The following is a 26282-nucleotide window of genomic DNA, read 5'->3' on the forward strand; positions in this document are numbered from 1 at the left end:
AGTCTAGACCTGCTCTGTTTGTTAAGTGTCTTGAGATAACGTCTGTTATGAACAGGTGCTCTACAAGTAAAGATGGATTGAGATAAATATGTTGTTTTACTTAACCATGCAGTGTTTGAACCTAGTCAGTAGAAAAGTTTTTGTTTGATTTTGTTTATGCACCAAAGTGAATTACTGAATTACCTGCATGGATAGATTTGGATGTTAGTAAAATAAGTTATATCAGAGTAACTATAAAATAAGGAAGTAGGGTTACATGTCGTAAAGGAAGTAACGTATGCATTGAAGGCAAAACACACTTTAACTTAAACGCACAGTATGTAAATTCCAGCGCCAGGGGGCTCTCAATCTAAACAAGAACAAAGAGATTACGTCGAGGCTGGCGGGGAATCATGGGAGGTCTCTCTGCTCCCCGCCGAACGAACTATAATGTACCTTTAATATACAGCCACGCTATGGCTGCACGATAATGGGAAAAAACAACAGTTTTTGTTCTATCTGGCAAATGAACAACACAGTTCACAGTTAAAATAAATTTGGTTAAATGTTATTTTTAGAATTACAAATCAGAGCATCTAACATGTTGCTCTAGAAAAGGAGAAGGAAGTGTCTCTGGTAGATTGGGTTCTTTGAAGTGGCTTGATGTTTTGTCTGTGTAGGACTTCTACCTCTGACAGACAGGATATCCTCCTACCAAATTCCACCACACACCAGACGAGAGGTAACCACAAGAGTGTCTATCAGTCAATCATTATTCCACAAGGAGTGCCTGAGGTGACGGTGTCGTGTAACGTGATACAGCTCTGACCACAACTCGAAAACAGAATCTGAAAACTGCTGATTTGATTGTGGATGGAGGCTTTGTTTATTAGACTGAAAGAGCAGAAAAATCTGAGGCTTTGAAATGTAAATCTTAGGCCAAGTGTCCACCTCTCCAGAACAGTAGACGCGTTATCTACATGATCTCTTATCAAGCACTTTTAGTTTAAAAAAACCTGAAAAACTTGTGAAAACCAGAGAATGAAATGATGGATAGGTCTATGGGAAGGAATTTGAGGCAGAGACTCCTGTGATGCGACAGCTGTGACGCTCCTCTCAGCTGCTCGACTGTATACGAGTCTGATGGGTTTGCTTTGTTCAACCTCAATAGATCATCTGATCTGAGCCAGCTGTCTTTACAGTCTCCTGCACCTGCCTGACTCTCTCATTTCTGCTCGACACATCCTCTATGTCTATGTCTTAGGATGTCAAAATGTTATACCTTTCTTCTTTTTGATAGCACACATTTTTTTTCACTATACAATCTCAGTTATTTCAATGATCGATGGAATCCAAAAGTACCAAAGCTTTGATTAAAAAAAGCTCAATTTCACAAGACAGGTGTGTAGAAGAGGAGTAAGCCAGTCAGAACATACATTCAAACTCCTGCACACAATTAGACAATGTGGAGGAGTTTGCCTTTTTGGAGTTTTTGTCATTAAATCCATAAATGACCCAATACTGTTTGCCTAGGACAGTGGTTCCCAAAGCGGTGGTCAGGACCCCCTGGAGGGTCGCGAGCCACAAAGCGGCTCTGCGCACCATAATGCTGTAACCACCTCCAGGGACAGTCTGGGTTCCCCAGGCTCTAACACCGTTATTTTGGGGGTCGCAGGCCAAAACGTTTTGAACCCCTTTGGCCTAGGGTTCTTAGAGCGCGGTCACACTGGCAATGTAGTCGCACCGTGCTTAATCGAGGCTGTCAACGTTGTTTCCCCGCGTGCTTGTGCTCGTGCATGAACTGTACCGTGCCGAAGCACACACTCTTCAAAGCGTGCCATGGCCAAGGAAGTGTCACGCTGGTCAAACGAACTGGACTTAAGGGGTGAAGCATTCTTAGGCACGGTACAGATGGCCAGTGAGACGGCGCCCTTCGCACTGGTGATGAAGCAGGTTTCCATATAGTTTGATTTTGACTAGAATTGTACCACACACCACATTAATAGATTTCTACCACTTGGTCTAAGACCGGACTATAAATTGACCTGGCTGGGGTGGTGATCCAATTTGTGATCACCATCCCAGCAAGTCAGATGATCAAATTAGGCTGTTAGATCTCTCCATGGAATTAAAACATCCAATCACAAAAGCCCTCTTAGGGACAGGTTTTGCAAAGTAGCATCTGCTATAAACACTATGATACTTGCATTGGATTGCTGTTTTCTGTCCATATTGTATCTGTCCCTATCAAAGGAACCATAAAGAAATACATAGAGCAAGAATGTCTGCAGCTTTCAGCTTGCTTTTCTTTACCTCACTCAAGCAAATGCAATGTGGGAATTTACCCACAGAGGGTAAAATAAGTATTTCAGATTTCTGGAAATGGGAAAATTAGTGTTACCGCTCTTCTTCTGTGTGTTTTAAACAATTATAAATATAAGAAATGTCTTGGAGAAGAGAAACCCGGTGTTTTGGAAGTTTTGACTCTGTGTATAAAACCTCCCAAACAATCACACTTAAAATATGTTATCTAAATGCAAATTGAGTATTGCTGCTGACGCTCAAGTATCAACACAATCCCTAACTCTAGCATAACAACTGGAAACTGTACAATGGGGAGCAGAGTATCAATAACAAAAGCAGTAACCTGATGCACACTGTCTGTGAAGCAAGAGAACAGGTCTTCATGTTGCAGCACGCGTCCCCTTTCAGGTCTCTTTCAAGAGCCAGACTCGTACACAGAACAACACACTCACACAAATTACATGCATGAAATGTCACATGAAGAAGCACACACACATCTTTAGCTGCACAAACAGGACTACACTAATAGAATGGATTAGCTCCCTCCTAAGAGTGGAGGCTCAGTGTGTGAAGTTTAAGGGACTGTTGATATGCTGAAACACCGCTACTCTCAAAAGAGGAGACCTAAAGTCGAGCCTTTCCAAGGTAGCCACGTTCAGGTATGTTTAAAGTCTTCCTTCAAAATCGTGCAGACACATTTATCTTTTAGCTTGTGTATGTTGTTGTGCTGCAGAACTCTGATTCTGACGGGTTACAAACAGGTTGTTATGTATTCAGCTCTGTCGAGTGTTGGTGCAGCAGTCATGTTTTTATGTTCATGCTCGCCAGGAATGACTCAAGCAGTGTTACAGGATCAGATTTGGGAAGATGCCTGTCCTCACATAGAGGAGAGTGATCACTGTTGCTTGTAAAATAAGTATAATTGCACTCTGAATTGCTCCAGTTTGTGTGGCCACAGCAGCAACCAGCACGAGGGTGAGGTGCTTCTTGAGCGTCTGCCTCGGTCGGCTGTGTTTTGTGCATGTTGACATTTACAGTCATGTCTATATTCAGACTATACATGAACAGTCTTTGCGTTTATCTCCCGATCAGGATCTTATAAACCTGCATAAGAAACCTAGCCGAATACTTTCTTCTTCTCCTTCCATCTGGCAATCCTGTGAAAATACAAACGCTAACGGTGACAAAAAATGAAGAAAAATGAATGCTGCATCCCTATCTCATATGTTATGCAACATGCAATCCATACTAGATTTGAAAACTTGATTTTATAGAAGATGTAAAGTGTTTTTCTGACTGCTCAGAGTCCCAGCTTGTAGTACTCTGAGCACTGTCTGCACATGAAGCAGAGCATGAAGCAGAGCATCAAGCAGAGCACATGGTGGTCTACACTGAAGTTGGTAGTCAAAAGTGAATAATGGGAAATAAAATGAATCTGTGTATAGGTATAAGTATAAAAGCAGCCTTCTGACAACCTTTTCATAGTTTTACCAGTCTCATATAAGTGAGAGGGCCACTCTGTTCGTGAACAGGAAATTGTACTCTCTCAACTTGTAATTGGTTTCATCAGTGGGTCCCTGTTAGGTTCATTTAGAGCTTAATGTTAAATTTCTCCTTCAAGAAACCAATGTCCTCCATCACAAACAGGCAGAATTCCCACTGATGTCGTCTCCTCTTGTCCATCTTTTTTCTGCTTCCTCTGAAGGAGCCTTCAGTCCAGTTACCTAGGGCAGCTCAGTCGAGGATGTCATCAGTCAGAGGAACCTCTGATGCACCCTCGTTTATCTCTCCATCTCCCGGTCTCCTCATTGTTTCTGCTCTTGTTGTTTCTCTCTTTGTCCTCATCTCTCTGTCCGTGTTCCATGAAATACCTCCCTTTTTTTTTTTTGTCCTCAAGCCAGGATAAGGCTTTGTCTTTGTTTTCTCCGAATTGTCGGTGTTGTAATCTCTCAGTAATCTTCCTCAGCTTGTCAGAGTCTCTTGTCATGCAAAGACGTGTTTTATGGTTAAAGATGAGGGAATCAAATGGTTTAACTCAAATATTGGTCAGTCATTCAGTGAAGCTCTGTTGAGAAGTTTTTGTTCCACTGTATTAATTTGTGGCCTAAATAGAGTATTTATCCACATGTGAGCTGTTGCCAGGTTTGCTTCTTAGCTTTCCCTTTTGAAAAGGGATCCTAAGATTTTTACAGGTTTTTCTTTCTCATTTGGGTCTTGATCTTAATCTCCCGCTACGCTGTCGAAAGAATCAGGAGCAATAAGTCCAAGGGTGGGGGGGCGAGCGTTGGCAGGCTGACAGCTGGTGAAACCGGAGACGCCTCGCCGACGTGTGTCTTCAATTTTCATCCACGTTTTCTCCGAGGCTGGACGGTTCAAAGAAACCAAATTCAGTGCTTATGTCCTGCATTCTGGTTTTTCTCTGCAAGTCTCTTAGCATGCAACACTTTAAAGTATTTTCTGAGTTTATGGACCATATGAGCTTAAGTACTGTGCATTTCTTTCTACATACCACTTGCTGGGATTTTCTTTTCTGACAAACTCAGAGGAATCGAGTGAATGAATTATCTATGAATCATGTCTGAAAGCTAGAGATGTTGTCCTGAATAAGTCCATGTTGATTTTCTTAAAAGTTCACTCTTTTCTTCCGCTCTTAGCTTTCTTGTCACTGCATGTTTGACAGTCTGTTTTTTCTTACAGTTGTCCTTTTAAGAACAATTTTCTCGAATATTGTAATTTTTGGGGTTTCCCAGTTGAAGCCTGGACAGGCAGGGATTATTAGGTATGACAATTTAATCACCAGACATGAAACATTTTTGACAGGACTATTAGTTTTGACAGTTGAGTACAGCTCTCTGATTACCAACTTGTCCATCCGTCTGAATAGTTCTGGTGCAGAAAAGCTCTCTGCAGGGTCTCAGCTATAGCCAAAGAACACTGTGAAATAACACAGAGGTGAGAGGCTCCATGGATCCTGTCTTGCCTCTGTAATGCCTCGGTTACTACATCTGTAGACGGTATATGGGGGGGATTACTTCATCCCCCAATTATGCCTCGGCTACATTCATATTGAACGTGAAACATTACAGGGATGTTAATATTGCACCTAGAAATGGCAGTCTGAATAATACTGAGCTCTGATACATTCTCACACCTGGAAATATTCCATTTCATTTGGAGGAGTTTGCAGGAGGAGGAGAAGGAGTCTTCCAAAATGGTCTTTATTTCGAGGTATCCATCACTACAACATGAGTAAAGATATTTCTGCATATCAGAAGTAGAAGACATCAAACTGGCAACTGAGGCAAGCGGTAAAGAGTATAAAGTGCACCCTCACAAAGGATGAATGATCCAGACTTTACCTGCTGAGTCTACACATTGCCTTACCTGGAATTTAAGCAAACTCGGTCATGCCACTTTTTTCAGGGACATTTAACACTTTTTGTACATCGTCAACGTTTCCTAGCTCGTGCTACCAAATGCTCTGCTACAGGTTCTGCGGACAGCGTGATGAGGCCAGAGGGTTGTAAACAATCCAGCATTATGTTTAAAAATAAGAGTAAACCAAAAGAGACGAGCTCAGAGTATCTCTCTCAGCTCTCTCTCTCTCTCTCTATGTTCTTATCTCTTCCTTACCTGTGCTTGTCTAGCTAACTCCCAGCCTCCCCTTTGACTGCATTGATTTTTTTTTTACCCACCAGCTTGTTAACATTTAACCTGTGTGAAGGTCACTGGTGTTACACTGGGAGACAATACATTCAGCTGTTGATCCAAAATGTTTCCACTCTGCTGCCCCTTGTTAAGCTGCTTACTGCTGTATGGAGGGGGGGGGGGGGGGGGGGGGTGAATGATTGCAGATTGATTGATTGATTGATGAAGTTAGTTGATTGTGTTCCTGTCTGACACAGCTATGGGTTATGGTCTTTTAATTTTCATAATTAAAAACTCTGTTTTTCAGAAATGTTAACATGCATTTTCTTGGTTTGCAAGTGACAATTGACTTCTTCCGCTGCACGTTGAACAGACATGAATGGAAATGGAATGAAAAGGCAATCATTGACTTTCTGTATACACACTGAAATGTGAAAAGACAAATACACTAAACAATCTTAGAAGACCATTTCAGTTTGATCTCCATCAGCAGGCCTTTTAAAGGTAGACTCAGTAGCATTCTTTGTTGCAGCTTGTAATATGACCTTCAGACTGAGACCCTCCTCCTGGACTCATCGCACCAAGAAGCTCACACTCACTGCAGGAGGTGGTGTGTACGTTTACGGCTTGTACCTACATTGCATGCTAACCACCAGTGTTTGGCACCTGCCTGTCCAACAGAAAGCAATCAAACTCTGCATCGTTGGGTGAAAGCTAACACAATGTTCACCCTCGTTTTGGAACGAGCTTCATCCACTTGGTGTTTCTCTTCACTATGATTATATTTTCTCCTTTATTGACGCTACATCCACACCAGCCACCAGCCAATGGTCTCCACTCCTAAACTCACCTGCGAGCTGTCATAGGCTGGGGGAAGCACACCAGCTCCTCACCTAGAAACATCTCAAAACATCAAAATCCAGGCAGAGTCTGCAGACACAGTCACCACCACACATGTTTGGAGGCCCATCAGGGATGATTGAGTGGCATTATTTTCTGTTTACGTCTATATTTAAATGTTTTAGGAAAAAGCTTCTGACACTACCTTTGAGGATATAAAGACCCCAAATTACTGTGATGATATCTATAATGTGATGTGATGTGCTATCGAGGGAGGTTTTTTTAAATTAAGAAAGGGAGAAGAAATAGCTGCGTCTGCTTCATGAAATATCCATCAGGATGAGTTAGTTTGTGTGGAGACAAAAAACTGCAGGCTCATGAGTTTATGTTCTCTTTCTTCCTATACTGTATCTTCCAAGCCCTGCGGACCGCCTCCCTGCATCCTCTCCACATCTCTGCACCCTCTTAAGGCTGTCATTGGTTGTCTCTACCTTTTTGGAATTTCAAGGCTGGAGTCTTGTAATGTGATCGTTCATTATTCATGATGTTAATCAGGCTACAGGCTGAATTCTCCTGCTTTTGTCCCTTTGCACCATGTGTGAGCGCGTCCTGTTCTTTTGCATTTTGCTCACCATATTTTTGGGTTGATCTGGTTTGAATCTTTATTAGATAAGTAATTTATATGACAAGGAGCTCTAGACTCCAAACACTGAATGCAAACTGAGTGTTTCCCCCCCCCCGAAGCCGAAGTAAAAGACTCCCTTGTGTGCGTCATTTGAAGCCGAACGCTCTGAATAAATACTTCTGATTAATGGCCTTTCTTTAATTTCTACTCGTTGGCGTTGTAAATGTGACTATTTTAAGAGTTGGGTATGTTAAACTATCAAGCGGTTGCCTGTTTTGATCAGATACAAAGCTTTCTTTGAATAGAAACCTTGTTCGGCGAGCGGCTCGGTGCCATTGAGGTGTTTTGGTTTTTGCCATAATTTCTCTCTGGTTTCTGTCTCGGTTTTTTCCTCCAACCTCTCCATGATTACTCGAGTTGAACAGTTCAATGGAAGGACACATGAGGGATTGAATGATAGCGAGGTTGAGCTTGATGCAGACTACAGGCTGGAATGGTTTAGGTTGTTAAAAAAGAACAGACAGTCTGGAGGGACGAATGTGAGAAAGTCAGAGGAAACTGTGGGTCAATGAGGTCCACCGATATGTCATGATAGTTTTGTATGTGATCTCTCGGCGGTCTGTCCTGCCTTTAGAGTAAAATGGACTTGCTAGTGCCTAAATTATATCTTCCTGATTATGCTTAAAAACATTGAGGGGTGGTTTCAAATGCTTCATTACAGCTACAGCTATGGTAACCACAGTAAAGTCAACAAACCACATAAGATATCCATTATCCATACCGCTCTTCCCATTCGGAGCCAATCCCAGCTGTCATTGGGCAAGCCAATCACAGGACTGGCATATAGAGACAGACAACCAGCCACTCTCACATTCACACCTACGGCAATGTAGAGTCAACAATTAACCTACCCAACATGTCTTTGGACTGAGGGAGTACCCAAAAGGAAACCCCACACATGCACAGGCACAACACGCAAACTCCACCCTGTCCGATGGGGATTTAAACCAGGAGCCTTCTCGCTGTGACGCAACAGAATATATGCTGTCATATATTTAAAAAAAAGAAAAGGACCAGACACTCCCCTCCATGAGACATCGAGTTCAAGCGTCTGTCAGGCAGCTTGATGAGTTTTGTTCATTTCACGCACACTGAGGTTAATCAAACGTGCTTTACAGGGTTATAAACCTAAAATAAAAAACACAGATTGATTATAAAAAAGAAGTTAAGAAAGAATTGTATTCACATCTGTGCATTTCAATTAAATACTGTTTTATGGAGAGACAGAAGAAACTTTGTGTTCAGACTCTTTTGAGGCCCTCTCCTTTCTCCTCGCTGTGTTTTTTTTTCTCGTGTGACCTGAAACCTTCATTGAAACCTCTCAGCCCTCTCTTTCCTTTTCCAGACTGAATATTTATAACTGAGGACCACAGCCTTCGCCACACACACACACACACACACACACACACACACACACACACACACACACACACACACACACACACACACACCGCCCAGCACAGCAGGACGGGGCAGTTGTTAATTCCACCGAGTAAATGGCGAGCAGCGAGTGTGGCAGCGGTCCAGAGCCTTGAATTCCACTTGGCACTAACACGGGGAGGAATGTTTGGCACTGGAATCAAGCAGTGATATAAATGCTGACGTACTGTTGATGGCAAACACACAGGGCATATGTATGTTTTATTACAAGCTTCTGATCTCAACCTGAGAGTTAACACATGGCCTGTACTTTGATACTTTAAGATGTTAGCAACGCCCAAATAATGCACATTGTAAAGATTAGTATAGCATTCATATTAAGGTCTAGTATTGATAACTCAATGTGCTGTTGAGGTGGTTGGGATCAAACAAGGTGTAATTTAGCAGTCTTAAAGGAGCAATATGTAGCTCTGACACCTGATGTTTAAAATACTGCAGTCCAAATTCAAAAAATTTAAGAGAGCTGACCCCGCCCCCTCCTCTCTAGAGGACACTGTAGCTTCAGTGTTTATCCAGCTCTGAATGGGTCTGTAAACCTTTCTGTGTTCTAACCTCTCTCCATTTTTCAAAAAGCATCTCCAATATTGATCCTAGTTTGAGCACGTTTCTGCTCGTGGAGCTTATTAGAAACATGCAGAGGCTTTTTAGGTCGGGTACAATCACTTCTATCTGATCCGCTTCTCTTGACCCGCTTCCATCGCTGCAGCACCTGTTGGTTTGCCGTTTGCCTGGCAAACTGAGGGGCGTCCAAAACGACGGCGTGGGAGTTCCTGTAAACCGCCTTCCATATCCAGAGCATTCAGGAGCAGAATCTAAAGTTAGAAGGAGGACATACTGGCTGCTGCATTGTTGTCAGAGAAGCCAGCACTTCAACATAGCATGTTTTCTTAATGTCTGATCATATAGTAAAGTCACTTTATCATTTCATTCAGTACATATCTTACATTTGACTCCTTTAAACTTTAGGATTTGACTTTAACAGTAACTAAAAGTCGTAGTTCAAAGTCTAGAAAATATGAAGCTAAACTTTAAAAAATATCAAACCACACTTCATTATACTTATCCATAAACAAAGTGGTTGAGGTTCCCTGTCACCACTCGACACTCGTCTGTGCACAAATCCTTCTCTGGTTTTTCATGCATCACAGAACACTTGAACGACGTTTTCCAATTTCCGCCTCACTTCTCGCTGGTGTCACTTATACCTGAAAGAAAGGCTCTTTTGTCTCTCACCTCTACCTCACGTTGACCCCCTGCAGTGGAGGTCATGTGCAGTGTGTGTAGCCCTGCCGTGCTTGTGCACACATCCCCACATCAATGATAAGCAGAGCGAGGACATATTTGTCTGCTCGATAAAGACAGGTCGGAATATTTACAAAAGTCAGACATTCTTTCTTTTGATAAAGTGCCGAGCTGGAAACTCACACGGACGGGGGGACGTTTCCCAAAAGGTTTTAGATTTATCCCCTCTTTCTTGGGAGATTCTGAAAGACCCCGAGGAAACAAGTGGTCGTTGATCTTATTTGTGCAGGGAGGGATCGTTCCAAAAACATGCTTTTTCCAGCAGAAACATGCTTCATATTTTTACAGTCACACCTGAGCTGCCTGTAGCAACAGTCCGTCATTGAGACGTACAAAGAGAGCACTTAAGCTCCTTTGCAGATGTCAGGGTGAGATTCCTTCAACAAATGTTATCCTGAAAGAAACAGAGTTACATGTAAACATTTTGATGTATTACGTTCAGATGTCTCTGAACTCAAATGTGGGAATTCAAATACATGATTACCGTTACTGTGTGTCCACCTTTTCCCACACACTCCTAATGGAATGTCATCAACTTTTAACCCTGTAAAACTGAATGAATCCCATTTAAAACGCAATGCTTTGAGACCTCAGCATCCTCAGAGAGATCATTTATTTCCCCCTAAAAAAACTGACAAAGACAGCCAGACACATGCTCCATAAGACCTTTGTACAGCACATCTCAAATTGCAATTTTCAATCACTGACACAAATGTGATTTTAAATGAATATTTTTTGTGAATTTTGAAAACCATGAAGAAATAAAAACATTGAAATTGTTGATACTTTTCAAGGGATGTTTACTGGATTGAGTGGACATACTGTAGCATGTACTTACATCATGTATATTCATGACTTTATTGTAGAGACTGGATAGAGGGAAACAACATGTGGCAAAGGAGATACAGGCCTGACCCCAACCTTGGCCGCCCGCCTCGAGGGCTACATCCTCTGTACATGTGCAGGCAAACTAAACGCTAGGCCCCTTTTTGTTGCCTGTTTTTTTTTTTTTTTTAAAGTCTTATTTTTGGACTTTTTTTTTATGCATTCATTTCATAGATAGGACCATGGATAGAGAGAGAACGTCAGTACGACACGCGAGATTGGAGCCACAGGTTGGATTCAAATCCGGACCGCCCATCTGGAGGACTGCAACCTCCTTACATAGGGCGCACACACCAACCAATAGGGCACTAGCGTTCCTTTGTTACCTTTCTTTATAAACCATGTTGTAAATGTATGTATCAAATATAATACAGCCTCATGGATTTTGCATGCCATAAAGCAATGTTTTCTCTTTTGCATATTAAAGTAAACTTATTAAAGACTTAAATGACAAAATGTGATCTGTTTTGAGTTGAAAATTGGCTTTTTATAGCTGATATTGATATCCATACATCTGCCTGTTAATTAATGGAGGTTATGAGGACCTGGTGACTAAAATTCTAGAGAAAAAAACAAAACAAACCTGCCCTGCTAAATGATGCCATTTTTATATATTCTGTATAAATTGGTAACATGGTCCTTTTGTATTTGACAAAACATCAGTATGAGATGTTACTGTCTGAAAATGGTCCACACTACCCCAGAACTAAATCAAGTAGTAGCACACAAACACACTCACTCACTTGACATGAAGTGACAATAATCCTATTGTATGTTCTTAGTCCATTGCCTGCTGTGAGGATAAAGCAAGTCTTTACGCAGACTGTATGAGGTTGTGTGTGTGTCACATTATCTTATTTTAAGCAGTTTCCGTGTTCCCATTGGCTTTTATGTGACTTCCTCGCTCACTCTCCATCTGGTCTTGGTTTAAAATAAAACCTCTTCCTGCTCCGAGTCCCTAAATCTACAGTGACTTAATTATGCTCTCAGATCTTCTGTTTCTTCTTCATCTTTGTATTTAAACACATTTAAGGAGGAGGGGAGTCTTCTGCTGAAAAATGCATTTTTAAAGCGATGTTTGGAACAAAACGGTGTCACACTCAACTTCAAAAAAATCAAAAAAAATCAAACATTTTGATTTGCTGTAAATCTGCAACACTGCAGCGCCGCAGGGTTCAACTGAGCTGGATAGATAGCAGAAGGATTCCCAGAGAGAATTCACTGCAGTGTTTTTTTGAATGTGAAATGAATCTTAATGTGTGTCAAGTGTGGGACAGCGTTCTGTTAAAGTTTTATAAGGACACAGAGGGGCGAAGCACACTGGGAGACAAACATGGAGGAGAAGAGTGGTGAGAGGGAGCAGTAAAGGAAGATAAGGAATCATAGAAAGTGTTGAATATGGGTTACGATATGCTGAGAAGAAGAAGAAGAAGAAAACATGACCAGCAGTGATCATTAAAAATGTTGCGTTATGCATTTTAACATCGGGCGAGAACAACCCTGAAAGTTGAAGTAGTTTCTAGCAAAAACAAAAAAATCTTTGCCAATAACACTGTGTGCCGACAGGCTTCTACAAATCAGGAGGAGGAGACTTTGTGTGCAATTAGAGCCAAAGACATGAATGAAGTGATAAGGTTCTGAATGTTCAGACTAAAGATTGATCAATTAGAGTCATACAACCTCATACATCCTGTTCTCACTCCCACTCTGACAACTTTCACCTTCTAGTCAGGGGAGCTGCAAAATACCTAAATGACACTTCTGTTGTCATTTCTAGATGCTTCTTAAACCTAGGGGGGGATTTATTTTCAGAAAGTATGTAGAGCAAAGGAAACTCTCCACTAGTTTGTCGATTGCAGATTGAGATCTTAGGCCGTGTTCACACTTGATTTCTTTTTTCAACTGCCAGCGCCTTTTTTACATACAAGCCTATGGAACAGATTACAGATTTATAGATTCAGATTCACTCGCGACAACATGAGATAATACGATGTTCGTGGTATAAAACTCAATAAAAACCTTATAAACACGTAAACACACAAACGGTGGTTTTTCTGAACCGTCAAAACGGAGAGGGTTTTATTCTGAAAATAAACCGGATGTTTTAATGTTGTATCGGTGTCTGACTTCCCGTCCCGTTTGTTCTTTTCTGTGCTAAATTGATGCATTGTGTTCCGGCCGGCTCCGGCGCGGTTTCACCGCAGACCAGATCCCGTTGTTATGGTTACAGAACACTCGCACATAAGCGCTCAAAAGGCGCTGAAGGCAGCGTTTTTTTCTGAAAAAAGAAGTCCAGTGTGAACACGGCCTTATGTGGATAATGAAAATAAAAATGCTTAAATAGGCCGATGAGGATGTTGAGTTGTTTATTGCTCACAGCGTCACAGCTCTGTGACCTCATGCTGGACACGTCTCCACCAATTATCCGTCTGAATCATCTGACTCATCGGATGAGCTGGAGGAAGATGGTGACGGTGATGAAGAAGAGGATGAGGATGATGAAGAAGATGATGATGATGATGAAGAAGAGGAAGATGATGATGAAGAAGAAGAAGAGGATGAAGAAGAAGAAGAGGATGAAGAAGAGGAAGATGATGATGATGAAGAAGAAGAAGAGGATGAAGAAGAAGATGATGATGATGAAGAGGAGGACAATGATGAAGATGGAGATAAAGGTGGCGACGTGGCGATCTCTTCTTCGTACAGCCTCACAAAATCCTGAACGGAGCTCTCGACTCGATCCGAGGAGTCGAGTCTCTGCCCGTCGTCGAAGGGAGACGACTCCGAGGAGTACAAGATGATCACGTTGTCCAGGTAGTCCATGATGAGATCCAGCCCAGAACTCAAGCTTTGTTCCGAGTCCGACTCGTCCTCCTAAAAAAATCAGTTCAAACACGTTATCTCTCCTCTGGTAGTTGGTGACTTTGCCATTGATTGTACTTAACACCTTTTTAAGAATTGTATTTAAAAAGAAGAAACATTTATCATGAGCTGCCCTACCTGCCAGTCTACCATCAGATCCATGTGTTCAAAGCGCAACAGCTCCAGGTAATCCGACACCTCATCATCTGCTCCTCTTAAGCTGACGTCCTGTTCCTCCTCCTCGTAGTCGCTCTCATCTGACAGGAAGTCTGCGTCTAAATCTTCCACAGAAGTGCTGCGGCCCGGTCTGGGTGGATCACCTCGGTGAGCTAGTAATAACGCCATGCCGTCGCTGTAGTCTGACCTTGTGATGACCAGACCTGAATCGCTCAGAATCAGTGTTGCCAAAATAAAATTAGAATGTTTATGCTGTGTGCCGGGGCAACCGTTCGGTGCTTTGATTTGAACGGCTTGTGGAGTTCTTGACTGTTGTTGTGTGTTCTACAGTGTTTTGTTTGTGGTCTCTTCTAAAGCCTGATGTCCACCTGGCGTTTTATCCGGGCAGAAAAGTGCTGGCTGTGTCCTCAGAATAGAATAGAATTACTTTATTGATCCCAAACTGGGAAATTGTGGATTTAGAAGTGCTTGCATGTAGCGTTTGACCGATGAGAAGAAAAGCACTGCACTTCTGTCCCGTCTCTATGACAACAGACTGTTAACAACAGCCGCTGTTTGTATGTTTTATATTAGAGATCGTTTTTTCCCCCCCAGCAGACACGGAGTAAAGAGGATGTGATGATGTCAACAGCACCTTCTGAAAACTTAAAAGATTTTAATTTTCTAAAGTCTTTATATGCGATTTTTCACATTTGAATATAATATAAATCAAGTATATCCTCTGAAAATAACTCTGTGAGTCATGACTGTCTACAATGGGTGTAACACCCGAGTCCCACTGTCTGTGATGTTTTCAGAGTTTTCAGAGTCCTATCTTCACTTTGTTTACATCGCCGGGACGGCCGGCTGACTCCTCCCCTCGTGTATAAAAGTTGTTTAATTGAGGGACTAGAGAAAAGAAGAATAACATACTGTACTCACTGCTTAACTGTGTTTCTAGTTCACGGTCATTTCAGGTAAAATTACATGCAGTGTGAAGATACGAGCATAATAAAGATTGCTAGCATTAGCATGCTAACACAACAATGCAGCGCAAGTTGTTTTGGTTTCTTGCTGGTGCTCAAGGGCGACATCTGCTGGATCAAAAAATCGCATATAAAGCCTTTAAGTGCTCGGGGAGGGCAGCACAAAAAAGATGGAGTGCTCTGAAAGAAGTCGCTTGGGGCTAGCCACCTGCTGTTGCAAAACGCTGAAAAAAAACCGCTCTGTGGACACAGGGCCTAACCTGACTTATCAGCACTGGGTTGTACCAGTTATGACTGAGTTCAAACGTAGCCTATAGTTTGAATGTAATTTCTCATTAAGTGTGGAGTTCACACACTACAAACATGTTAGGGTTGCACAAAGTGAGGAAGTTCAAACTTGAGAAAAGTGACAACTTAAAACTTGCTGCCTGATGTTAGTAGGTGTAAAGTGGTCTGAAAAATACGGTTGCCATTGAGCATCATTGTGAAAGGTGGGATAACTTGGAGGAGACGAGGGTTTTATCAGCTGTTGTTTTGACGTAATGCGCTTCATGTGATGGATTACATCTCTTAAAAAAAGAACAATATCATCTGCACAGTGATAGAGTATTGTTATATTTCTTAATGTTGTAGTAGTGGTTGTTTTTCAGTAGCTCTAAAAGGTTGTACTGTTACTCCCTGTCTGTCCATTAACAGCATTTACACCCTGTCTTCAAGGCAGGGTTGGCCATTTTCAAAAATTACCATGATTTTTGAAAGTGGCATTCCCACAGTGCTTCGTCTGCACCCACCCAGTTTTGCATAACTGCGTGAAATGTTGTCATAATTGTGTTAAGCACTTGAACTGTTGACACTGACACATGAACCTCCATATTTTCTATGGTGCTGTAAGAGAGCAGTGAGCGCCTCGGGAATGTTTTGCATGTCTCTGTTATGTAGCGCTGGCTGGCTGGGCTCCCCCCCGGCCAGCAGGGGCCGATGAGGGCCACTTGCTGCAGGCCGCGATGCAGTCTTTGATCTCGCTCCAAATCTGTCTTCAGTTTCGATGCAATCTTGAGATAAGAGCCGGCCAGATGAGCGTCATGGGAATCTCAATAAGACCCTCAAGGGAACAGAGGAGAGCATTTTGATTCTCTGTTTTTTAAAGAGCCGATGATTTATTAAAGTCAAAGTGTGTGACTTGTGACGATGGTGGGAATCCTTTTAAAGTTGATATGCCCCTATCAGAGGGCTCTGTGTGTGTATGTATGTGTGTGTGTGTGTGTGTGTGTGTGTGTGTGTGTGTGTGTGTGTGTGTGTGTGTGTGTGTGTTTCTCACAGACTCTAACCTTGTTTACTATATAGCTCAGTCACATGTCTTAAATTTGGCATAGTGACATTTGCTCTGAGCTATTTTTGAACTTGGCACACACACACACACACACACACACACACACACACACACACACACACACAAAAGTAGGGATGTGGGAAAGTCACGACATATAAACTTGAGAATCTCCATATTGTGCTTTGTCTTTCTAAGGTTTTCACCAAAGTTAACATTTTCTTTTTTTCTCTTCTACTTTTGGGCTTCAGTTGGATATTGTGTGTGAGAGTGAGTGTGTGTTTGTGTGTGTGAGAGACTGAGGTGGTCGCTGAATGACCAGTATTTGCTGCCATCCTGCAGATCCTCCACACCACATTGGATTAGCTCAGAGACATATTCCCATGTACAGCCTTTTGTTAAAGTGCTGCCCTTTTCCCCCTAGTGGCTTGATAAGACAACATGTGGATTTTATTTACTATTGGACAGACAAGAAGAATGTTTTTGTCTAATTTGTTGTTTTGTTCTGAAAGGTCAGATCAGATCATGTCTGGCTTGAAACCGGATTTTGGATGTTTAACATGTCTGCTTTCTTGTTCCATCAATCATCTTGTTTAGGTTGTCAGGGTTGTTGAGGTGAACAAACAAATGTGTCTTTGCTGAATCGAGTTAAAGGCGGTGATTCGTTGCTTCCTGTCCAACTGCACCTACCAGACAGATTTCGAAACTGTCTTACAGTCTGGCCCTTTGTTTTTACTTTTAAAAACAAGAATATGACAGACGGGGCAGCAGCAGAAGCTTGAAAAACAAGCTCCTGTAACCACACAGACCCTCCGTCGTTTGTTTGCATTGCTTTGTTGACAGATGTAGATCTAGTGGATGTTTACTTCCTGCATTTCTGCGACTGATAAGAACTTTACAGCAGAGCTTTGGTTTACAGAAGAGAAGTTGGTCATTTCCTCAAACTGCAGGCTTTAAGCTACACTTTCTGATCCACAGACGTCTTTAACCGTGTGTGGATTCAGTGTTTCTGTGCATTCATTCAGATTTCCACTCTGAAATCCATCAGCTGGAATCCACAGGGTCTCTGTGTCAGGGGTCACACACAGTGTATGACATCTGTCAGGACAGTCTGACGGTCTGTGTATGGAGCTGACAGGAAACAATGCACAGGAAATACTAACAGAACCTTTCCTCTTAAGCCTTCTGATGCTAATGCTGCACTTGTACTTTCTCTCTACAGTCTATCTCTATGTTTTGCACTGTACTGTACTGACATGCATATAGCTAAAGTCGAGCAGCAACAGTCCTTTCTAAATCTAAATTAAATCTGAATTAATCTTTCTGTTTTAAAGGAAGAGTGTGCGTCTTTTTGATCCAGTAGATATCGCCCCTTGAGCACCAGCATGAAACCAAAACAAGCTTATTTTTGGTGACACCTCCGCTATTCTAAAGCCTCCGCTCTCCTCCAGCGACACACCTCCAACACCTCTCCAATTACATTCACACAAAGGATTTATGAATAAGAACACACCAGAATTAAGCACTATTAAGCGCAAGCGGCAGACAAATTGTCTTTTACTGGAGCTGCAATCACCTGTGCCCTGCGTTGTTGTGTTAGCATGCTAATGTTAGAACACTTTGGTTAGCTCATAGCTTCACATTGAACATAAATAAACACAGAATGACCGTCTAAAGATGCTTACATGACGTATTAGCAGTGAGTATGTTATTCTTCTTTCCTCTAGCCCTTGACTAAAACAGATTTTATACACACAGCAGCCCCGTCCTTGTAAACATGATGTAAACACAGCTCCAACAACAACACAGCAGGGGGACTCGAGCTTTTCAACCGTCATGCCTCAGAGAGATACTTACTGAGGATAGACTTGATTTCTGATGTATTTATGTGTAAAATGTTGCACATTCTTCCTTTTAATGTCTCGTTTTCCCTTTTCCTGTTAGCTAGAGAAATAAACTTGACTAATGAATCACTACATTCACTGCGATTATAGCCTCATTCTGTATACTAAATTTACATTAATAGCATTTAGTGCTGTTAGATTGCTGTTCCAACGATTCTGCAGGGACAAAAAGCTTTCATTCATGAGCAATATTTCACCTAGAGACTAGTTTAATGCACAGAAAAAAGAAACAGGACTTCACCTTGCACTCCTTAAAAACAGTACTTTACCGTTTTTCTTCACCATTGCATGTCTTCCTCCTCTTTTCATCCTTTGATCTGCTTTCTCGATTGCCCCTCTTTTCTCTCTTAAGAGACCTTCAAAACAGGGTGCGTCTTATATACCAGTGCAACTTATATTCCGAATTTTACGGTACTTTACTGTTTTTCTTTACCATTGCATGTCTTCCTCCTCTTTTCATCCTTTGATCTGCTTTTCTCTCTCACTATTCTGCTTTTCTGATTACCCCTCTTTTCTCTCCCCCTATGACAGCCTTTTATCTTTTTTTAAATATATTGCAAGTTAAACTTAGCAGCGGTGCTATTATCCGCCTATAATGTGTCTGGTGCCCTTTGCATTGCAGCAGGTCTGAATGTGTGACAGTGTTCTGTTACAGTAAAAGTGGGTAATGAGGCTGGAACCCCTCAGGGGCTCATGCTGCTGTGTGCAGGCTGAACCCAAACAGTCATGTCTTGACTCATAACTTTAAGAAACGACGCCCAAACACTTACAGTACACGCTTAACAGACGTGCACTTTGTATCACTGTGCTCTGAGCTCTTTGTGTCTTTCACTCCGCTGCTGCTACTTGCAAGTAAAGTGTGTGGTCATATTTGTTTCTGCATGTCAGGACATTAAAATGAAATATTTAATGTGATCTAGCTGCTGTACTTTCTATTTATGGCTGTGTGTACAGGGATGAAAGACAAATTAAGCCTTGTGTAACTGCATTTCATAATATTTATTGTAGTAGTTTAGCTCAGCTTTGAGTGGCTTTTAAAAATCCTTTGTTCAGGGCCGCCTGCAGAAATGTCTGGGCCGGTGAAAGCCTGGTGAATGGACGCTCCCAGGATATGATTTAAAACATTCGATCAGTCGTGTTAGCACTAGCCTCCTGGCTAACATTAGCTATCCTCTGTCTGGCTCCCATCAGCCTTTGGAGCCGACTCAAATTAGTTTGTTAACAAGTTCTATGTTGGGGTCAAATGTCCGAGCCAGCTCCATCCTTTTCTTCTTCTTTCTTTTTTGGCATCCTAACTTTGTGCAGGTCCTGAAATGCCAATCACATTTACGTCCTCAACATTTAAAAAAAGCCTTATATCATTTTAAGAAGAGGGGGTTTACATTTTGAAACAGGCTTCACTTTACTGAAGCAACAACCAATAAAAAATGTGTTTCTGTAGCTTTAAGAGGTAATTGTGAGTATTTAGGTGTAACATACAATGTGGTCATTGTTGCTTTCAATGAGGATGGACCATGTTTTTAAATTTTTTTTATTTGCTAACGTCCATGTACTCTCCCCACGTGACTGGGCCCCTTTACCCCCCCTTATGAACGGCTTTGACTTTAGGGGTTTTCAGACCAAACAGTTCTGGTGACTTTTTGAATAGGAACTATCCACTTGGGAGTTCCCTGAGAACTACACTACTACTCTGAAGCAGGAGCTAAAAAGGTTCCTCTAAACCGGGTTCTAGGAACATTATGCATTATCAATAAACAAAAAACAACAGTTCCTAGAATTTTGAAAAAGTTCCATCTTTTGACTTACTTTTCACTCCATCAGTTTGTCTTGTTTTACTTTGATTACCATGCTTCCTCACTCCTCTCCTCTCTACCTCTGTCTTTATCTCTACACATCTACTGATCTCGTTTGACCTTCGCGTGTCTTACTCAAAACATTTGTCAAGAAATCAGTCTCAATAATACAGCTGTTAGTGCTGGGATTCCCCCTCCAGGCTCCTTAGTATTGTAAGTGTGTCCTGCTTGACGCACCAACAATATCAGAGTCCCTGTCAGACTTGAAGTGCCTGTTTGAAGTTTTATAAAGGATTGAAGCTTTTATTTGTATCTCTCTTTTTTCTCTTGCCAGTGCTGTCTGTCAGACTGACTCAACCCTTTCATCGTTTCTCATATTGTGACTGTTGTTTCTCGTCTTAGTTTTAATAAATGTACCTGTATTGTGCACTTCATTTCATAACGTATATTGTGTATGGAAAGTTTGTGACAAAACAATGGTTTACTTGATTCTTACTCTCTGTGAATGGTGCATCCTTTTTTGTTTGTCTTATTTAGACCTAACATTTGGCTTTACATGGTTTTAAACTTCTTTCTGTCTTTGTGTGTTTCAGGATGCTAGTTACTGGCTGCAGGTCCACCGGCTGGAGCACGGTGACGGCGGCATCCTCGACCTGGACGACGTTCTCTGCGACGTTGCTGACGACAAAGACAGGGTGAGTGATGCTCAGATTATACTCTGATATGAATCACCAAGACAAACAGAAGCTTTAGTGTTCATGGTTGTTTACACTTGTTTCATTACAAATGGAACTCTTTTATTAGGAAGCACATTTGTTTGTTTCCCTGCTGTCTCCAGAATGATGTTATGCATTTGCAAATACACGGAACAGTTCTCACACAGCATGCAATGTTCAGATCACGACTGGTTGCATGTTTGTTGATCGTAATCTGTTTATGAAAATCATTTGTTAGGTTTATGGTTGGAGAACAGCAGAGTTGAATTAATGGTCACATATTATGTAAATTACACTTTCCAATGTTCCTCTAACACTAATGTGTCTCTAGTCTGTCTACAAACCCCCCTAATTATGAGAAACGTCCATCCTCTCAGTCTTCTGCCTGCTCCACTTTTCTGAAAATGTGTGCTCAAACAGACCATTTGGAGATTTTCCCTTCATGACATCACAAAGGGCAGTAGCCCCTCCCCCAGGTGGGTGACACTCCCACAGCTAGGTGTTTGTTCTGCCCTCTGAGTCTGCCTTCTCACCGTTAACAATAGGACATGGAGCGAGAAAGCCTGAGCCACCCAAGCCCTTCCAGAGAGGGGGCGTGGTCAGACGCATGCCATTTACATATTTAAAGGTACAGACACAGAAACAGCCTGTTCTGAGCAGGGCTGAAATAGAGGGGTTTATAGACATGATCAAATACAGGATCAGAGTGGATTTAGAACAAGAAACTTCACAGACATGTTTTGAGAAGCTCTGAGACTTATCTAAACAAGTTGAAAAGGAGAATATGTGACCTTTAAACTCTGCCGAAGTCATGGGAAATGCTTCCTGACCAATCAGATAAGATAATTTCTTGTGTACCAGAGCAGCATCTCTGACTTCATTAATAGCACAGCTTCCCCTGTTGTTGATCTCTGATTGCCTCTATATGTTTATATGAGCCCCACAACAAAACATACTGTCGCTTTAGGTCAGTTTGCTTCACTCAATAGAAGCTAAACACAGACTGCGACTCTCCCACGGCTCTCTAGATGCTGAACAATGTGACAGAGGAAGTTATTCAGAAGTAACTAATACTGGTCTAACTTCAGGCCTTGAACCTGTCAGTGTCAAAAGCCTGACAGTCACACTTCCTCGTGGCCTGATTTGTCCCTTGCCTTCAGGCCAGTTTGACAGAGAGAAGTCATCATCCTAACTGACAGACACGAGGTCAACGGGTCACATACTCCACTGCGCTCAAATATTTCACTGCATTCCCTCCAAAGACTGAGACGTGTTCATGTTTGTGGAGCTTTTCAGCAGCTAAAGTTGTTGTAAGACGTGCAGAAATCATCATCATCATCATCTATCTGAGAGGTGTGACTCAACAGCTTAAGGTTTTAAGATTGATTAGAGGGGACTTTTTCTGTTTCTTTAGGTCACAGAACACATTTGCTTTGCTGAAAATTTAGAGGTTTCTTCAAGTGATGCTTTAAAGTATTTGCATACCATCAATCGGCCCATAAAGCCTGACAAAGAAGATGTCAACATAGGCAATAATTGAACATATCTGCTCAAATGATGGTGCTCTAACTTGAAGTATGGGCTATCACTGCTAGGATGATGTAGCCGTTTGCTAAACATGCTAACACGGTATCTTTGTGCACCTTAAAAAACACATTATTTTACATTTCCTCTGAGTTTGTGAATCTATCTTATTAGTTTTTGCTGTATTTTGTGAATGTTTGAAAGACCTTGTTTTTTATCTATGCTTCTGTAGGTGGTCAGAAATGTTACACTCACTGCAGCAGAAACTTGATTCTCTCCATCAGCAGTTTTTACAAATATATACATAAAACAGTAAGCTGGCCAAATTGAGTTGGGAAATATCTACATTTTATATCTTGATTAATTGAAAAATTGTATTTTTTTTGACAGTCCTGTAATGCATTTTTTAGACCAAGCCTGCAGATTTGTAAACAAAGAAAACAGTCAAAGCTAAGCTAACTTTCATTGTGTTTTGTGTATTATGTAAATAAAGGGAGAAAACAAGTATAATGGAGTGGGACACATCCTCTTGGCAGCACTTCTGTGAAATAACATTACCAGTACTCCTGCTTCTCAATCATCCCAACCACAGCCTCATTTCTCCACAGTCATTATCCAGAAGCCATTCCACACGCTTGTTTGGATAGTGTTAGCCTGATGACAGATAGTGTTGTCAGACAAAAGCTTCTTTTTATACTGAGATCCTTCAAAAGAGCTGCAAAGAAAGACATTTATTATTCCAGCTTTGCCCTTTGCACTGAACCGAACAGCGTGTCCATATTGCTGCACGTGTGTATGATAGTGTTGTAGTCAAGATAACACTAACCAGACCAAGACAAACCCGAGAGCAGAGTGATCCAAGACCGAGACATTTAGGGATCGAGACTGAGTCAAGACCAGTACCAAGGCAGGGCGAGACAGGACAAGACCGAGGCCAAGACCAAGGCAGGGCGAGACCATAAATATCAATGGAAAATCACCATCTTGTGTTTAGGGGGCGTGTCACTCACTGAGACCGTAACACCGGGAAGGATGTGGCTGTAACCCGGGGACAAAAATCTTATTCTGAATGAAGTTATTTGTTCTTTTGGAAAGAGGAGTTTTCCTTCTAATCACAGTAATGATGTGAGAACTGAGACAGAAGCCGATCTGTGGCGGTCTTGACCGGTCTTGATCTAAAATCCGGAGTCCGCCCAGTCTGAGGCTGAGACACATCTGAGGTAAAATACTTTCAATTCCAAGACGAGACGGAGACCTTCAAAAAGACCGATTTAGAGAACTCCATCACTAATGTATGAATTCACACATCGTGAAGATGGAGGGTATCAGAGGGAACTCTGGGAGTCTGAGTTTGAAAGTCAGATGATTCTTTTGGACACAAACATTTTGTAACATGTTTCCAGAGGTGAAGGATGTGTTGTTTGTTTCTCCCAAAGGGGAAAAAAAAAGGTTTTTTTTACAGTCGAGTTCTGACTTGACTTCTGAGGCCCTCAAGAAATATAACTCATGCAAAACTTCATGTAAGACTTTGTAGTTCTAGTGTGTAAGAAATATTCGACCTCTGCCTTCTACAGTACCATGCAATGATGTGTTTGAAGGAATTTGTACGCTGTCGGTGGCCACGACTTCTTTTTTCCTGCAGATCTGTCCACCTGGAGTTTATGGGCCTGCAGGTGTGAGTGTGTCTTTATGTGTGTGAAATATTTTGTGTTGGTGTGTACTCTCTTTACACTATCCCCCCCTGCTCCCCTCACTCCTTTGTCGCTTCAGGCGCTGTGTACATTTCATACATGACAGCCTTCAGTGTCACTGACATAAATCTACACTACGCTCACTGCTTTGACACAGAACCCTTTGGGGGGTCTGGGAATGGTCGATATGAAGAAACAGAAATGAAAACAGGCAGAGCGTGTGAAATAATGCTCGGCAGTTATTTAAAAGGTTTTATTAAGTAACATTCATTGTTTCAATCAGCTGCCAGATTTCTGATCCATCAGTGGATGTTGATGAAACCGCTCACAGTAAAACAAATAGTTCAGATCAAATCACACCAGAATAATAAGATGACAAATATGGAGCTGTACCTGAGATTGTGCTGTCCTATTTATGTAACCATTTGTTCCTTAATTTGTCAGAAAGGTGTTGTTGAGGTCAAAGGCGCTCTTTTCCAAATGTATGATATTCCCTTTAGTTTTGCCGCCTACGGATCGTTTCTTGTACCCACATCCTCTTTGCTCCGTGTCCGATCGGGGAAATAAACAATCTAAAATAAAAAACATGCAGTAAAAAAGCAACGTGCAGCGCTTTTCTTCTCAGCACACACACACTCTTCACTGAAGCGCTCCAGGGCGCACAGCAACAGAAAAAACGCTACGTGGACCTAATTCAGTTCCTGTTCAAAACCTTGTAACTCATGAACAATAACATAATCCCTTAAATCAAGCAGAACATGAAAAACATCTGACTGCAGCTTGTTTTGAAGCCTCACTGTTTATTCTGCAGAGGATCTGAGTGACACTGATTCTACGCGTGAAGCTCTTTTATCCATCTGCTTTTTGTTCGGTGATTAAAAATGAACTTGTCATCTGATGTGTCACGGTGGCCTTGCGGTGTAATTGAGATGTTCTCTGAGGCGGAGGCTATGGTAAGAAGTTGGATATGGGAGGTTTGTGTTGTCTGCCAGGAGCTCCTCAGGTGATGTCAAGCTTGTTGGTGCTCTGCCAACAAACACACATTCAAAGGGATGAAAACCTGTCGTGTGTCTATCAGCAGAGAACAAAAAGGTACCAATCTTCTCTGCTGCTCCATTATTTCCCCTCCACCCCCTGAAAATTACTTCTAATTACTGCTACTCCATAAATCTTCACTTGATGAAATCATTGTCAAACATTATAAGTAGAGATGCACCGATCCACATACATTTTTTAAAATCATAATTAATTGTTTTATTGTTGATTTGTGCATTGTGTTGGCTTCACATACAAACATTTTGCAGCAACAACAACTGTCAAGTTTTCAAATTAAGTCTTTTAAAGTGTAACAACAGTACTTCATAATCACATAGAAGGAGCTGTTCCATCTCGTCTGATCGTCGTCATGGAGACGGTTTGTAGGGAACATAGAGTTTAGTCTGAATGCTGTGAGGGCTGAGAATGATTAAAGTGCCCCAGTGGTCGTGGGCACTTTCATGGGTCCCGATATGAGATCGTACCGGTCCAGTTTCTAATCAAAAGACTTCTGGTTTAAAATACTTTCAGCACGTTTTACAAAGCAGCTGAGTTTGGACAGGCTAAAGTAGAATTACTTCATAATGCTTCATAATGTTAAATATTCTCAAATCAAGTTTTTGGTTTAGTGGGGCAGACTTTTGGGTTTCCAAACTGAAATCACCGTGCAAAGCTGGTTCACAATCAACATTGTAAAGCTGCAGCCCAAAAGTTCATTACATCGTCCGCTATATTGGTCAGACATTTCCCTTCCCTTTCCCTTGTTATGTGTTTTGCATTGGTCCCCTAATTCCCACATTGGTCAGGCCCTTGTGCCATTAAAATCTGACTTATTGTACAGCCCACCACCTCACTATCACCTCACTATCACCTTAGTGGCAGCAGGTAGCACTGAAGTTAACTTCACAACTTGAGACAATCACTGTTTTTTAGATTTTCTCCTTAGCTACTCCAACTGTTTTTATCAGATTGCTCAACCAGTTAAATGAGGTGCAACTAAAGCAAAGAGTGCAGGAACCCTTTCTGCAAACAGCATCGGGCTTCTTGCACTGAAAGAGGGTCACTGGTGCAGCCGTGAACAAACTACAAAGAGGAGACTGTAGTGAATCTGACTGATGAGTGACGAGCAGCAAAACGGACTCCTCTTTAAAATCCTGCTGTGTGACTCCGTCTGAAGCGGTCACAGTGTATTAGAGACCAGAAGA

The 26282-nt window shown here is 41.8% G+C and overlaps 1 protein-coding gene across 8 annotated transcripts in view; it reads left to right on the top strand.

The window, feature by feature from the left end:
* The window catches only part of pard3ab (par-3 family cell polarity regulator alpha, b), a 270589-nt gene that overhangs the window by 26083 nt on the left and 218224 nt on the right, over positions 1–26282 (top strand). For all 8 annotated transcript variants that reach the window (XM_065953638.1, XM_065953641.1, XM_065953634.1 and 5 more), the window contains exon 2: positions 20705–20806. In XM_065953638.1, the coding sequence (XP_065809710.1) occupies positions 20705–20806 (102 nt within the window). The remainder of the gene's footprint in view (positions 1–20704; positions 20807–26282) is intronic.

Source organism: Labrus bergylta, chromosome 4 (genome assembly GCF_963930695.1).
Source record: "Labrus bergylta chromosome 4, fLabBer1.1, whole genome shotgun sequence".
NCBI lineage: Eukaryota > Metazoa > Chordata > Actinopteri > Labriformes > Labridae > Labrus > Labrus bergylta.